At 32.8% G+C, this 16,831-nt stretch overlaps 1 protein-coding gene across 8 annotated transcripts in view; it reads left to right on the top strand.

Annotated features, from left to right (window-relative positions):
* Positions 1-16,831, top strand: part of LOC111413454 (paired box protein shaven) — a 155,755-nt gene that overhangs the window by 25,536 nt on the left and 113,388 nt on the right. For all 8 annotated transcript variants that reach the window (XM_071199221.1, XM_071199227.1, XM_071199216.1 and 5 more), the window contains exons 2-3: positions 4,817-4,955; positions 11,976-12,011. In XM_071199221.1, coding sequence (XP_071055322.1) covers positions 4,841-4,955; positions 11,976-12,011 — 151 coding nt within the window. In that variant the 5' untranslated portion in view covers positions 4,817-4,840. The remainder of the gene's footprint in view (positions 1-4,816; positions 4,956-11,975; positions 12,012-16,831) is intronic.

Below are 16,831 nucleotides of genomic sequence, written 5' to 3'. Positions count from 1 at the left end.
AAATAACGATCTTAACAATTTCGACACTTTTATAACCGACAAATCGACAGACAGCAGCTGAAACTATTAAGACTCCGACGATTATCAGTGACGGCAATCTATTTAGACTAATATAATGCAAGTAACAGATATTAATTGCGAGCACATAAACGGTAATTTGATTATATCGGGCGTGCGTGGTTGGGATGATAAAAATATGGTGAAAGCTCGGTTTATATAGCTCGGACAATGTCGATTCCTGAATGGATTGATAATTGGTCGGGACCAAATGAGCAATTAGAACCTAAAGCAAATCAGCGCCACGTTCGCGAGTCGGCGGCTTAGTAATTCAATTCGAACGATACGATACCAATCGATTGTAAAGAATCGCTCGGCGTGGTTGTACTTAGCAAAGAACAATAAAAAAAAACTACTTTGATTTATGTCCATGGCGCAATTTGTGTATACATACAAAGAATTATTACGTAATTGTTGGTACACATTAAACGTATGACATGTAGAACATGGACTTATCGCGTTGCTTATCTATTTGGGAAAGAAAATTTGATAAAAAGTTGTTAATACAACATCGCTGGTAATCGTTATTACAGGTTGCGGGATTACGTAAGTCGGATTGAGTCTTGTTAAGTGATTATCGTTTGCTTTACTGGTTAAAGAATTTTTAAATTAAAAACGAAAATTGAAAATTCTTTGGAAAATCTAGTTTTAATTGAATTTATGGGTTTACCTAAAAGCTGTTTTTGATTCAATAACGCCTTACATTACATCATAACTGAAGTAAATTGAAATAATTCGCGGAATTTCGTTACAAATACAAATTGTTACAGTTCTAATTAAAATTTCTTTATAAACTGTATTAATGCATGTTTTCAGAAAATCTAATTTCAGTTTGTAAATTACTTTATGTTGTGTGGGATAAATCATAATGAGAAATCTGTACTCTTATAGTGGCATTCAGACAATTTCAATTTTTTATTTAACACCATTTAAGTGTAATTACTAAATATTGTATTACAATATTTTATTATCATTTCTAGTTGTAATTATTAAAATCACCCATTTTAAAAATGTTTCTAACATAACGCATTATTTCGTCATACCAATATAATAAATGGTGATTAAAAGTTACGCAGCACAGCCATATTATTACCGTTCTAAATATTAATTTATATGCAACTTTTTTTCTTCAAATAATTATAATGTATGACGTACAAATAGTAATAGTTTTTGTTTTCCCGGTAAAATTTCCACAACATTTCTTAAATTTAATACAGTAAAAGCTCGATGTAACGGACTACGTTAGAACGGATTTCGGATATAACAGACAAAATATTTTTAAGTCACAACAATCTAACGCTGAATAATAACTAAAGCTTGAATTAACACTAACATTACAACATCCGGGTTGCCGTGCGTCTCTTAAGACAGCTAAACCTGAATCTTTCTAGTTCCAGTTGTAGTCTTAGTTCCACTTTCAGTTTAAAAAAATATCCAACAATCTTTCCTCTTCACTCGATTATATATAGGTAGGTATTTTGACATTAGTTTGACATTGGTTGGACATTTAGTTTGCTTTTCGCACATTTCAACGGCGAAAGTAGTGTTTACGAAGTGCGTCTAATATATTTGCAAGTATGGTTGGTAAAAATGGAATACGAGGTTCTTCATATCGTGCAGTGAGACGTACAGTACGTGGCAGAAAAACTTTCAATGGTCATATTCTGAAACATCAAAGTGAGATTGTGACCAGTGCAGCCAAGAAGATAAAAATGGGCGAAGATGACTACAACATCAACGTTGATGCAGCATTTGTATACCATTATTGATTTTGTTTCTGTTTTCACTGCACTTTCTAACATTGCTGTTTGCAAAGAATGTGGATCAAAAATAAAATTTTTAGAAACAGTTCAACGTAGGGTCTCAAAATGTTCGTTATATGTGGTATGTATTCGTCGCGTTATATATTATCTTGCCCTTTGATAGACAATCATGCCTATGACATCAATCGAAGATTAATATTTGTTATGAGATTACTTGGTATTGGAGTGAATGGTATTACAAAGTTTTATGCTTTTATGTGTTTACCGAATCCAGTTTTCCATTCTTTTTACGATAAAGAAATTGCAAAAGTTGCACTTGCAACAAGAAACGTGCGCGACAAATGTTTTTCGAAGTCAGCCGATACAGAATTATCCATTCAGAACAACCAATTTGGACGAATAACAGTTTCTGGTGACGGAACATGGAAGAAGAGGGGATTTTTATCTCTACTTGGTAGCCATATTGATTGGATGGCGTACTGGTAAAATAGTTGATTTGGAAATAAAGCAAAAAAATTGCAAGAAGTGCAGTTACTGGAAAGGTAATGAAGGCACTGCAAAATACCAAAATTGGGTCGAAGATCACAAAGAACAATGTGATATAAACCATACCGGATCTTCAGGAAAAATGGAAGTGTATTCCGTCATAGAGAAGTTTTAACGATTCGAAGAAAAGCATAACTTGAAGTACTGTTTGTACATAGGAGACGGAGACAGCAAAACTTTCAACTTATTGGACTCTAAATCTTTTGAAAATATTAGAATGACAAAAAAAGAACGTGCTTTTGCACATGATCGATACATGTGCAAAAGCACCCATTCGCTTTTTCGCATTTACGAAATTAAAAAGAAAAGGAACAGAGGACTAGGGGCAAAGGAAAATTAATGCGGAAATTAATTGATGAACTTTCCATATACTATGGATTGGCTATTCATAAAAATCACGATTTTGTAAAGACTATGAAAAAAGAGATCTCACAAACGTTCAATGGATGAAAATCCATAACATGGCAATTGTCCAATTGGTGTCGACTCGTGGTGTTCCTGGCAAAAGGCGTATGCTTTGTCACAGATCGACGAGTACACCCATAAGCCAGCAATAGACAAAGATGTTTTTAACGCTGTGAACCCTATACTTTCCAGACAAGCTCTTTTGATAAGATTTTTAGGGGGATACACACAAAATAATAATGAAAGTTACAACGGTGTGTTATGGTCTATGGCACCAAAAACGGTTCATAGTGAAGAAAGTGGTTGGCATTGCTTCCGATATTGCCGTTTGTAATTTTAATGACGGTCCTACAAGCATTATGGAAATAATGCAAGCACTAAAGTTAACAATTGGAAGATCGTTTTTTGAGTTTTGCCACGAAATGGACTCACATCTAAAGAAGCTCGTAGAAGCTTATTTTCAGACAGATTATCTGTAGAAGAATCGTCGATTTTCTTTTATTAATAAATATGACATTTCTGGTAAAATCGGCACAATTTTGCCCTAGTTTTTGAGTTTAGCAAAAGTAATCGATCTCAAAAATTTGATTATTCGACTGCCAGCTTAGGAGAAATCCTGCACACATTGCAGACATTTATTAATAAATAAAATACGTTTTTAAAACTAGAAAAGGTACTTATAAAAACCTCACAACCAAAGAGACGTACGGCTAAACACGAATGTTTCCAGTTCTAGGGTGTAGTGTTAGTTCTAATTTTAGTTGTTATTCAACGCTAGATTGTTGGATATTTTTATTGAATTGAAAGTAGAACTAACAGTAGATCTGGAACTAGAAACATTCGTGTTTAGATGTCTTAAGAGGCCCACGGCTAAACCAGAATATTTCTAGTTCTAGGTCTAGAGTTAGTTCTAATGCTACTATTAGTTCTTGTTTTAGTTTTTATTCAGTGCTAGATTGTGGATATCTTTATTGGGCTAGAAATAGAACTGACTAGTACAGAACGCAACTGTGTGGATGACTGTTTGAAGGATTGAATGTGTCCATTAAAATTATTCATTCAAACCGATTAAATTACAAATTAAAAATTTTTCATATAACGGACAATTCCTTCCCCATATTAATCCGTTATATCAAGATTTTACAGTACTACTGTAAATTTTACGTTAATTAATTTAATATTACAAAACTTGTACTTTATACATTTTAACCTAATAATTGAATTAACGAAATAATAATGTATACTATGTAATGCAATAATAATAATTATTTAATGATTTATTGATATTTCTCATGATTCCGCCTCATTTATAACCATTTATTATCCACACAAGTATTTCTTTTCCATTAAATCACCGAACCAATTTAAAACCTACTCTACAATTCGAACAGCCTAATTAATGAACTAAAGAATAATTAGCGCATTTCTGCAAACCACGGCGAAGTAACAAAGTAATTGCTGCGGTCTCCGACGAAGCAATTTTTATGGCACGCGTTCAGACAAATTAACAATAATTTATTAGGCCGTTTTCACCTTTACGGTAGATCACCTTTCGGTTGTTTAATAGAAATCTTTCGAAAACCGGCCAAATACAAACGAATATGGAACGCCATAAGGCGAAATGGTGAATTCGCCGTTCTAAGTCCGGATGGTAATGGATGTTTCTGCGCCTCGTGTTCAGTGCCATATGGCAGGCGATGGCGTCCGATCTCGATCATGATTTAAAGGCCGCCTCTCGCGTGTACTTAAGCCCCTTTTTTCCACCTTTGGCGTACGCATCGACACTATCTACGCGAAAATTTATTGGAGTCCCTGATTAACAGCGGGCTCTTCTCGTAAAAAGAAATCGCCGAGCCGGAGCAGAAGTGTCGCATAGCTCCATATTTATCGAGACGAAGACTGTAAACTGTGAAGTGTAAATAAACGGGGTCGTAATAAGATCTGCTAAACATGAACTTGCTGCGACAATCTGCGATGTAGATAATGATGATTTATATTTTAGAATGTAAATGTGTATTCGTTTAATTTTTTTTTGTTTGTTGCAGTGATTCTTCACCATAGAGGGTGCTATGATCACGATGGAGTGTCAACCAGGTGGTCATGGTGGTCACCTGGGACACTCCATGATGTTGGATCCATCGTCCAGTGTAATACATCAACAGGAAGCTGAACAGAAGAAGAAACGTAAGTTGTATTTAATTTTTTGAAATTATTTATAATGGAGTAAAATAGAGATGTGTTAGGACTTGGTTCTAGGATCTCATAGAGTAGTATCTACTTGTTTATTTTGTTTGTAAAAAGATAGACCGATGTTATTTTGCGTACATGGTACGTCAATGACGCTGACACATCTCTCATGACGATCATGTTCTCGTCGCATTCTGAAAAGTACACGGGCCACGGCGGGATGGGCTCTGGGCGAAAGAGAGCTTCAGCCATCCAGTTTAGTCATAAATAACGGGGCGCGGGCCGTGCATACCTCTTGAAGAGGAGCAAACGGCCAGGTTTCAGATGTCGTACACGCCGAACAAGACACGTGCTGTGCCTGCTCATGTCCCGAGATGGTGTCCCGCAAAACCCGGACGATTCCCGTCGTCGATCCCGCCGCCATGGGAGGCGAATGACGTTCAGACGTCGTCCGCTTCAGGCTTTAAAGTGTTCTCTTGATTCACCTGGTCCGTCGCGGGCCAATTAAGCTGCATTTTACACACCTCTTAAATTATATCCGCCCGTCGTTGATCTATCTCATTTCGTATTCGTTCCGCGAACGGACTAAAACGTTGATCGATGGCTCGCCGATTGGTTATACGCGATCGGCCGTGAATGCTTAACGTCGTAAAACTCGACTATTAATGTCAGATTGACATTACAATAAGGGAGATTTTGTTATAAATCTCAAAACGAAAAGATTTAATACAAGAAAATTCTGTTTACTGAATCATTAAGAAGTTCAGGGAATTTAAAAGATCATACTAAGATTTATTTATCGAAGCAAGTAGTTTTACATTAAAATAAAGATGAAGTTACCTTGTTTGAATTCAATAAAATAATTCTTACCCATTGATTAAGGCAGTGTTGTCACTAAAACATTTAAGCTTTGTAATAAGTGTTAATTAAGTTAGGACTGTACGCAGTTAATGTATTGTAACCAAAAACTATCTAAAGAACAACTTGACTGAATATTAATATAATAAAAAAAATGAAAATACCTACATATTATGTATATCTCGTTTTAATTTAGTTGCCAATTATAACGCTATCATTTACATCACATCTAAAATGAAAACATGGCAGTTTTTAGGATTTATTTCATGACATTTAAAGAGATTCATAACGGTTATTATATTAAGTGTCTGTGGTACCGCTAGATACGGGAAGTAAAGCATCTTTTGCTATACTCTCATCAAAAACACGCCAATCTAGGGTTTTAAATGATATTTTATCTATAAATTCATCAGTAATTAATGATTAGATTTTAATCAAAAGTTTTCAAGAGTTCTTACATTATTGATAATGACAGATGCTTTGCTTCTATAAACTGTTTAACTACTTCAGAATCGTTAAAACACGTTCTGATTACTACAATTTTCTTTTGCATAGTTACAATAACCTGTTAGATTCCCTCTCCTTCCTTTTGAGTCAGTCAATTAGGTCCTTCCTTAAGTTCTCCTCTTTTGGTGTGTTGTGAGCAGCAGTTTCAAGTTCAATGGATAGTTTAGGTAGATTGTGTCCCTGTGGTGTAAGGCTATATTTGCGACCCTTGTTCATTAGTGGGTGAAATTGGTGTATTGATCTGATACTTAAGTTAGTTTTATTTACATTTTCTAGTTTCTTATTTCTCAGTTTAGTTAATTTTTCCTGTTTCCTGCTCCAAGCATTGGCATGTTCATCCTTTGTGAATTTTAGCTTGAAAAATCGTTTCTTCTAGTTCAATTTGATGTTGTTTGATAAATAAAATGTGATATATGTAGTTCAAAAGTCTATTATTATAATCTAATTTATGATGAAACTTCTTAATTTCTTTTGATAGGTGGTTAATATGGATGTATTGAGTCTGTGTATTCGTCAAATGTTTTGAAAACTTACAGTCAGGGTATTTCGGAATTTAAGTTTAACAAAATATGCAGAGCAGAGACTTTATGTATTGTAAAAATCAACTTTACTTTTTATATTATTTTGTGGTTAAACTGTAAAAAATATGAACGAATTTTCATATTTGCATACTTACAATATACAGAAAAGGAGTTAAACAATAAGCATTTGAAAATATCATTAGCTCTAACATCCCATTAACCTTTCCTCTAAACATTAAAGAATATATTTTTTTTATTATTCTAAGAATCTAATATAAGAAAGAAAATTGGGATAGAAGATTAGAACATTAAATCGAATTATTCCGGGAGATAATTAATTTGTTGACGTTTGTGGTTGTTCAGTCGGTTTCCCGGAATCATCTAGATGACGCACGGAGGAAAATTAATGTCGCAGTACTTAAATCGACAAATAAATTAATGCTATTTTGTTTAATAGGTGTTCTATACTAACTTCACCAGTGGTTCATATGAGAGTGGTTTCACTTTTCTGTTCGGAAGCTAACTATTTACCACAGAAATTCGTACTTCCGTTTCTTCAAATCATTTATGAAATCCCATATCAATACCTGATCTTCACATCTTTCCACAACAGCCCTACAATGTTTGCATTCAGATGTTGTTGTTAATAAATTATCATTCATAACCTTTGTTCCAACGTTGTTTCATGGGATATAGACTGTATTTACTGAAAGGCAAATAAATTTCCAATACCAAACATTATTTTTCAGACAACACAGGTTAAAATTATGCTGCGTTACACAATGAAAAGACAGCCTTTCGCAAAGTAAAATCTACTTAACACCAATACAATCAAGTATATATCCAATTAATATGTGGAATCTGAATATATAATAATATGTGAAATGAACTTCATCAAAATCGTTGGAATAGATATAGATATATTTTGTTCATTAGTTCAGAAAAACGAATGTTGAGAAAAACCTAAAAACAACATTAAACAACTACCACTCTGTCATTCCAGCACCGTACATGAGGTGTTATATTCATATAGCGATATTATAGACTCCTTATGAGCTATTCTTTTCAATTCCTGGTCTCCTGGAGGTTTTGTTCGGCTCATGTTGTCAAAATCTGCGTGTTTCTTGTATAGACTTTCGTTTCTTGTAAACAGATAATTTGTCAATAAATTTGGCTATCAACTTTTTGCTGCCACCAGAATTACCATTTTCTGAACTTCTGCTTTTAGAAAGTATATCATGACAATAGCCAATAGTCTGGAGTATTACAAGAATTTATTTTGGTCAGAACGTTTTTAAGATATCCAGTCGTAATTGCTAAATTAATAGTTATTGCTATTTAGTAATTATTAAATTATTTAACAAATGTGTCATACACACAAGTTCCATAAACAGGTTAAGAAAACTCTAAACGTATTGCCTTCTTCGTTAAAACATTCATTCTAATAAATTTATGGTTCAGAAGATCATGTTCATTCCCATGTTCTTTCCTTAAAAGTAGAATCTGATTGTGAATAACACCTTATTGTAACGAATATATTGTACAAATTCTTATGGATAATATATTATTATGTTGAATTCTGTAGATATTGAGGTAAAAAGATGTTTATTTGGTATCACAGTACTATTACTGTTTTTATGTACACTAAATCTTTGTGTTTATCATCAATTGAACATCAATTTATTTTTATTGTTGTTGTTGTACAATTTACTACTTCAACTTGTCGTATTGCATCAGGTAAACCAGTTACGATTAGAACATGTTGCACGTTATTATCATTCACCAACCATTAGTAGTTCATTAGGCCATGTGGAAGCAGAATATATTGTTTACTTTTACAATACTGATTTATTGGCCGTAAATGATCTATATGTATAGTTTTTGGAATACTACGCAACACGCCTTACTTTTCTCTAATACTAAGAGAATAAGTATATTTCAAATAATTGGTGATATTGAGTTCAGATTTTTACATCACTTTAGTATATCAATACATTCTCGTTAAATGCTCGGAATGGGAGCACAGTGTTTGCTTGAGGTGCATAAAAAGTGTGCAAGTTTCATAATTTCCTCGAAAAGTATTTTAATATCTGGTAATTCGATTGGTGTATTATCTTGTATCAATATGCTCCACAATGTCTTTTTATTGTCGGTTCAAGCTACACTTTTTAACATTTTTTCATCTAATTTAGACAATTTGGCGAAGGTTTAGTTTTATTTAAGGGAAATTCAAAGGAGTAATAAGACTAATAATATTTCTCCTTAAAACTGACATTATTGATGACATTATCTTTCTTCGATTTGCATTAATTATTGATTTTCGTTTCATCCATCTTCTTAATAATTTAAATAACTAAACTAAAAACTGTTTTAAAACTTACTTAAAGCACCAATATTTATAGAATAAAAAATTATTGATTATTTCAAATAAATCTATGATTACTACAAGTTTAATCTTTATCAAATAAAAACCTTCAAATTAATATTGCAACATACATTATCTGAATTCACATTGACAATATAAACTATATCCGAATCTCGACGATATTGAGATAAGATAAACCGCTAATTCACGGTGTAGTTCCGATTTCATAATTCATTTGCATGAAACTCTAATTTAGAGCGGCGACGTTAAAACGCGTTTCAAATATTACAAATAATTGCCCACATTTATGTACTATTTACTAACACTAGACATTAATCCACTAACAAGTAACGCTAATTAGACGTTGTTTCCCAAAAGAATGCCTTGTGGGTACAAGAGAAACTATTATAATAAAGTGAGAAGTGAGTCATAAACTTTAAAAATTAATGATTTTCTTTAATATTTTACCACATACTTTGTGGTTATATAAAATTAGTATCGAAGTTTCTATTGGTATTTTGAAATTTAAAGATTCAAAACAATTTTAATTTATTATTTACTGTAATTTCGTAATTTTCTTCGTAATAATTTTTTCGTCAATTTATGTAACAATCGTCCGGCAAGTGCGCGACAAAAAAAAAGTCGTAACAAGTGGAAAGCGTGACGGTTAAAGCTCACATCTAGGAGACAAAATTTCCGTCAAGCACAAAGCCCCATTATTATGTCGGTTTCTTTTATGATAGCCGCGCGTCCGAGCGATCAAAATATATTCCCGAATATTCCCAAACGACAATAGCCTCTCCAAACCTCTTTCTTAGTTAAATCAGATTTTCCATTAACTATATAACCTTATTCTGATTCTTTTGTTGGCCATCAAAAATTGTACTTCCCATCATTACCATTACGCTATTATGAGAACAGAAATTTTATAATCTGGTTTAATATTGATCGAAGTCTCTCTAAGCAGATTGGGTTTCTTTTGTACGTGCTCAAGGAATAATCTATGAATTCTAAGAAACGTTACGTAAATGGTTTGGCCGCGAAGAAATAACGTTGCTGCTATTCGAAACGAAAGTGTTGTCTTATCTGCAAGACCTAGAGATTAGATTACATGCCTGGCCAATTTGCGACAATGGTGAAAGCACTTACTGAAAGATATATAATGCGAGATAAAACGAGCTGCTTTCGTATGAAACGATTTTCTAAGTAGAAAATTCTTTGAGTTGATTCAAATAATTTACGATTTACCCGCTTGGAATGTTAAAGTTATCACACATATAAATAAGGATTTATTTAAGACAGGAAAAATAGGATTAACATAAAGATCAATAAAAATTCACTTAAGCGCGGCGTTAAGCAACTACTGTTTACTTTCAGTACATAATCTCCCGGAAATAACGTTACCTACTAGTTCCTACCGATCATACATTTTATTATTAAATTCGCTGACACATATCAATAAATACCGCATACAATCTTGCCCCCTTTCCCATTATCTACCTTAATTTAATTTATTACCCAATAAATCTCACGGTTTCCTAACATTTCCTTATAAGACAAATCGCTATAAACAATCAATTCGTTCGTCATCGATCTATAGATCGTATCTAAATCTTTATAACTCACCGTATATTAAGACTTTCTCCGTATATATGAAGTACAGATATTAACCTTTTCCGAGAGTTGCAATTAGAAATTGTCGATGGATTGTTAATTATGTCTTTAGTAATCATTCCCGTTTATTTCAGTAATTGGAAATGGGAGTGAGTTAATTCGCTATACAAATAACCATTGACAGTGCATATTATTATGGCTATCTTAATCTTTACAAATAGGAAGATTAATCTTTAGATGCCCTTTTAAATATTATTGATATTCCAAGTATGTAAATATATTTGCATGGATAAAAAATAATTAATAGGAAAATCTCATCATCATAACGAACTAATACGGAGAAAGGAGTGTCTGTTATAGCCAAAAGTCCTACTAGCACTGGGACTAACACTAGAAACATTCGGGTTTAGCCATGCGTCTCTTAAGACGGCTAAACCCGAATGTTTCTGGTTCTAGGTCTAGTGTTAGTTCAACTTTTAGTTCAGTAAAAATATTCAACAATCTAGCGGTGAATAACAACTAAAACTAGAACCAACACTAGCATTACAACTAACACTGGACCTAGAACTAGAAACATTCAGGTTGAGTAGCCTTAAGAGACGCACGGCTAAACCCGAACGTTTCTAGTTCTAGGTCTAACAATATCGACGTTTTACTGTAATAGTAAAATCCTTAAACAAAAATGTCATAAGTTAAAGTTCAATTGATAATTCTTCTTTATTAAGATTTTTTAACTTTCTAAATGCAAGCAAATGCAAATATAAGCAAATGGTTTAGTTATAATTTATTCCCTTTTATTACAAAATATGGTATAAACAACAAAATAACAATAACTGAAATGATATGATTACTTTATCCATGTATATTATTGGTTTTCTCGTTTCCTATTATAAATTTATTGCAGAAAGTTGAACGGGTCCATGATTTCAAGTAACCAACCAATGCACATTTAACCCACATTACGTATTCTCAAATCTCCCGTTCGGACCATACAACCGTCCATTCATAACTGTAACTGGACAAGCGACGTTTATAGCTTCCCCGTTTTCGAACCGCTAGATCAAATTTTATGGACCAATAAAATGCCGCCTCCACGCAATCATTTTTTCCCTTAACTCTCCGATTTAATACATATTTTGTTTTTAATTGCAGGTGAAAGCGGATCGCACGTGGCTACATCCGGAGATGGTAAGTGAGAACAAAAGTTAACAGTAATAGCGAAAATACTTATCTCTTCGGACAAGTTAAAAGTGTGTCCTGGATGGATTAAAATCGGACACTTCCGGGCGATGATTACAAACAGGGCGTTATCTCAAGTTATAAATCTTAATTAAGGAGGCAATGGGAGTGCTATTTATCCGTGTGGTACAGGCCGCAAGATCGTCCCGGATTTTGTATTTACCGCAGTCGGTATTTGCCTTTAAAGGATGTTAGGGGGAAATTTATGCGTCCTTCTGAAGCTGGTTTGCGTAATCGCGGTCCGTTTCGATTGGGTTCTACGTTAAATTACCGACTATACCACAAGCAAAAGAGATCGGTTTCAAACCGAATCTGGTCCTTAATACCTAATAGAGTAGATTCAATACAAGAAATAGGTGTGTAACCCGAACACCACCTATTTCTTACGTTTCTAACAATTTTCTAAATACTTTTAATTTACAAATTGATTTACAAATTGAAGTAATCTAATTAAACCACGCCATCATCCACTTTGAATGTATTCATTAAAACAGAGAACATCTTAAGTTGTTCGAAACTGCTTAAGAAGTGAGATTATTTGCACTTTTAATGTGTCGTTTAGACGTGTATTAAATGGCACTCGGTTAATATTCGATGCAACCGATAGCGTTTACTGGAATTTTACGGTTATGAGTTTCCTTCGGTGGTTTTCTCGTCGCGTAGCCCGCAATGTTATTGAGCAATTCAAGCCCGAGATTTTCATATATACGTTTTATCTAAATTAATTAAATGCTGTGTTTACGGGAATGTAATCGACGTGTATCGTCCATGTAACGTCGATTTTAAAGTGTTCAATCAATAGGAAAAAAGATATGAAGAAATTTTTATTCTGTTTTAAATGTATTTCAATTATATGTTAAATCCTTTAATATTTATTGACCATTCATTGACTCATTGAAGTTAATATAAATTCTGCGATCATTTTCAATTCACACACAATTAACAGGTGGCGATGAATGCTACTCCAGTTATCTGTCGACATTAAATATTCCGATAGAGTAATTTCTAGAAATTAGTCTAATTCTTAGTATTTTGTGTATTGGTTGGTATGTAAAAAAGGCGAAGCATATAATTAAAATTACCAAAGAGGAATGAATAGTAAATAGTATTGATAGTTAAATGAATTGCCGTTTCTTGCATATTAATATGGCATGATGTTATGTTAATAGATATTATATAACACTTCATTTTATATTTTTATTATTTTATTTTATGCTATTTTAGTTATGTTGCATTATTATTGAATGATGCCCCAACTATCTTTAAATTTATAAATCTTGTTTTTATCATTGTCTCTTCTAGTTTGAGTAGAAAATCTACTTTCTCAATTTTAATAGTTCCTTTAATTACCAATTTACGCACATAAATGTGTCTTGTTAATATGTTTTATCAATCTATTCCAATCAAGTTCCGTTATATCAATGTAAATACTATTTAACTAAATTAATTTTCTTACTAGCTATCATAAATCTGATGGAAATCATATAGAATTTGATATAAATTTACAAAACGTTAGATCATCTGTACTCTAAAAGAGAAAAGTTAAAGATTCTTAACACCATGTATCGACCAGTTTTAGGTTGATATGATATCAGCAATAGATCGTCGGCTGCAAGCGACTTTGGCTTAATCAGGCAAAATCATAGATTCTGCTTTTTTGAAGTTTAGCTCAGGTCGAAGCGTTTCAGTGGGTTTTGAATTGATACAATATTAATTGAAGAGTCTCGGCTACAAGGAACTTCGGATGAATCAAGTGGTCAATTACAAGCAACCTCGGCATAATTAGACGAACTTCCGTTCTAAATTTAGCCAACGTCGTTTGCTACTGAGGCGAATTTTTTCAATTTCCTACAGCGAAGAAAATTGAAAATTCTCAAACCTGCATAGAAACCATTTGTGTCTGCAAAGAATCTGTGAGATGGGCAGAAATGTAAACATCTCCAGCGAACCAAGTCAAATAATTTACGGTCTTGTGGAACGATGAATCTGAAAAAAATGAAGACACTCAGATCCGGTCGTCGTTATCAGACTCTTACCGTGAAACTCGATAGAGGAAGAGTACTACACTGGAGTTATTTCTGTGCTCGTGAACTCGATACAGAGACATTCTCCAGAAATTTACATAACAGTATAGCACAATTAAAATCCCGGCAACCTCAACCCTTGTATTGGATAACCATCTAAATGTAACTGCCTAATTGTCAACTTTTATGAAAATTAATCTCTTCTTCTTGCAAAATACAAACAGGAACTTCTAACATGCTTGCAATTATACCAAAAAAAGCTGGTATCATACCTATATACAAAAAAAAATTCTTGGTAATAGTGCTGTTAACTGAACACATAACGGACCGAGTATGTGATGCATATTTAATGTGACGCATAATGTAATTTATAAATCAAACAACCACAAGGAAGACTACCTTTACACGTCAAAACACGACAGTAATTACTGACAGGAAAAATTAGCAGCGGTGAGACTTGAATCAAGGTTTTCCGCTAACCAGGTTTTATTTTATTTATATGGTGCACACGTTAAATCCAATTCCAATTATTATCAAAATGAAATTATAACCTGACATAATAATTCATTTCAATTAAAAAAAAAACGCTCTGCCAACAGGAAAGACAAACATTAAAAAACAAAACAGGGGTAAGTTACAGATGATGAGTTTGACCCTTCATCTATAAAATAAGTCTTCAATAATAAAAATCTTTAACTAAATCATCGAAGATAGCTTTGATACTATAATTGATCAACAATTTATTAATTTTTCAATTTTTCTTTAGTAACAATTTTATTTATTGAATAATATGATTGACAAAAATGTGATGCATTGGAAAATATTTAGATGAGATACTCACTCCTCACCACTTCAGCGAACCAAATTTGAAGTTGAATTACGTTAATTGAAGCTCACTATTCAATAATAAGTTCAAACTTTAAAGAAGTCCAATACACTTTAATTTATAAAGAGATATTAGATACCCAATAACTGAAGTCTTAAGAAAATACTCCAAAACATCTCATTTAATGTAGCTATAGGTACGTCTAAATATATGACAAAACCTGTTATATGTGCTTAATCTCAAACTTTTAGTAACAACATATGTTTATTTTTATCTTTACGTATTAGCACTTCGTTGGTAATGTTATATGTATACTCCAATGATATTCTAAAGACGTGAAAATACTAACCCTGAGAAAATGGTATTTAGAATATCAGAACGGTATTTTAATATTCAAAAGTCTCATTAAGTTAATATCCTTGTATATGTTTGATTATTATCTAAATCTATCATCAAAAAATGCGATATACTACAACAAGAAAATGCTACGTTAAAATCGCAATGGTATACGTCCAATGATCAGTTACACAAGAACTAAAAATCGATAACATTAAACGTCCATTAGAGAAATTACATCACGATTTCGTAAACGGGTCCAAATAATTGAGGCCTCCAGTCATAGGAACTTAGCAAGAAGAAAATTAACACCCAGGTTAATAGAAGAAAATTACCTATAGATATCTACGTACATTGTAACAAAACTGTTTTTGAATATTTTCTATATGTTCAGTTATTATAGTATATTAGATATTTATTTATTATTAAACGTTAATCACTACTTTTCTTTATCCTAATACAGTCTTTTATACGCTAATGACTGGAATAAATTCATTTCAAATGACGTTATGAAATCGTAAAATCTTATTGATCGTTTTCAATTCATTCGATCGTTTCTGCTTTAGTATTATTTGATTATCTTCCTCAACTTCGAAAGCACAATTTTCTGTGCACGTTCTACATCTGTAGACTTACAATTAGACAACGCTAAAGTTATTTCGCAAATATTTAGAGAGGGTCTTAACCTTTACGCTTTTACAGTCTCTAAAGTAACTAATGTTTTTCAGTCGGATTAAATCAATTAAATCCGATCTCTATTTATATCACTTAATTTTTAACGTTAGACAATAACATTACAATACTCTATTTAATTCAGAGGAGTAAAATGAAAAGTGTAATTTTTCAAAGCTATTTTTTTGGTGGGAGTTTTAAAACCAGAAAGGATTTTATATAAACTGTAGTTACGAATTTAATTACTTATTTCGTTGAATATAATAAAAAGTAGGGAGTACATAATATTTACTTTGTCCCACATAAAATACAATATAATTTGATATTATACAAAAACCTCGATTTAACGGATTAATACGGGGAAGGCAGTGTCCGTTATAGCTCAATAAAAATATACAATAATCTAGCGCTGAATAACAAATAAAATTAGACTAATACTAGCACTAGAACTAGAAACATTCCGTTTAGCTGTACCTCTCTTAAGACAGCTGGTAGGTGGTAGGTAGCGCTAGTTAGCATAAAATATCACTATGTTGTATATTTTTATTGAACTAAAACTAGAACTAACACTAGACCTAGAACTAAGAAATATCGTCGGTCTAGTGTTAGTTCTAGTTTTACACTAGCATTATCACTAGAACTAACATAAGTCCTAGAACTAGAATCATTCATTAGCCGTCTTGAAAGACGTGCGGCTAAATCCGAATGTTTCTTGTTCTCGGTCTAGTGTTAGTTCTACTGGCAGTTGTAGGTAGTGCTAGTTAGCATACGATATTACTATGTTGTATATTTTTACTGATCTAAAACTAGAACTAACATTAGACCTAGAACTAGAATCATTCGGGTTTAGCCGTCTTGAGAGACGTGCAGCTAAACCCGAATGTTTCTAGTTCTCGGTCTAGTGTTAGTTC

This window comes from Onthophagus taurus, chromosome 1 (genome assembly GCF_036711975.1).
Source record: "Onthophagus taurus isolate NC chromosome 1, IU_Otau_3.0, whole genome shotgun sequence".
Classification (NCBI taxonomy): domain Eukaryota; kingdom Metazoa; phylum Arthropoda; class Insecta; order Coleoptera; family Scarabaeidae; genus Onthophagus; species Onthophagus taurus.
This window is presented reverse-complemented; position numbering and strand designations above follow the sequence as displayed.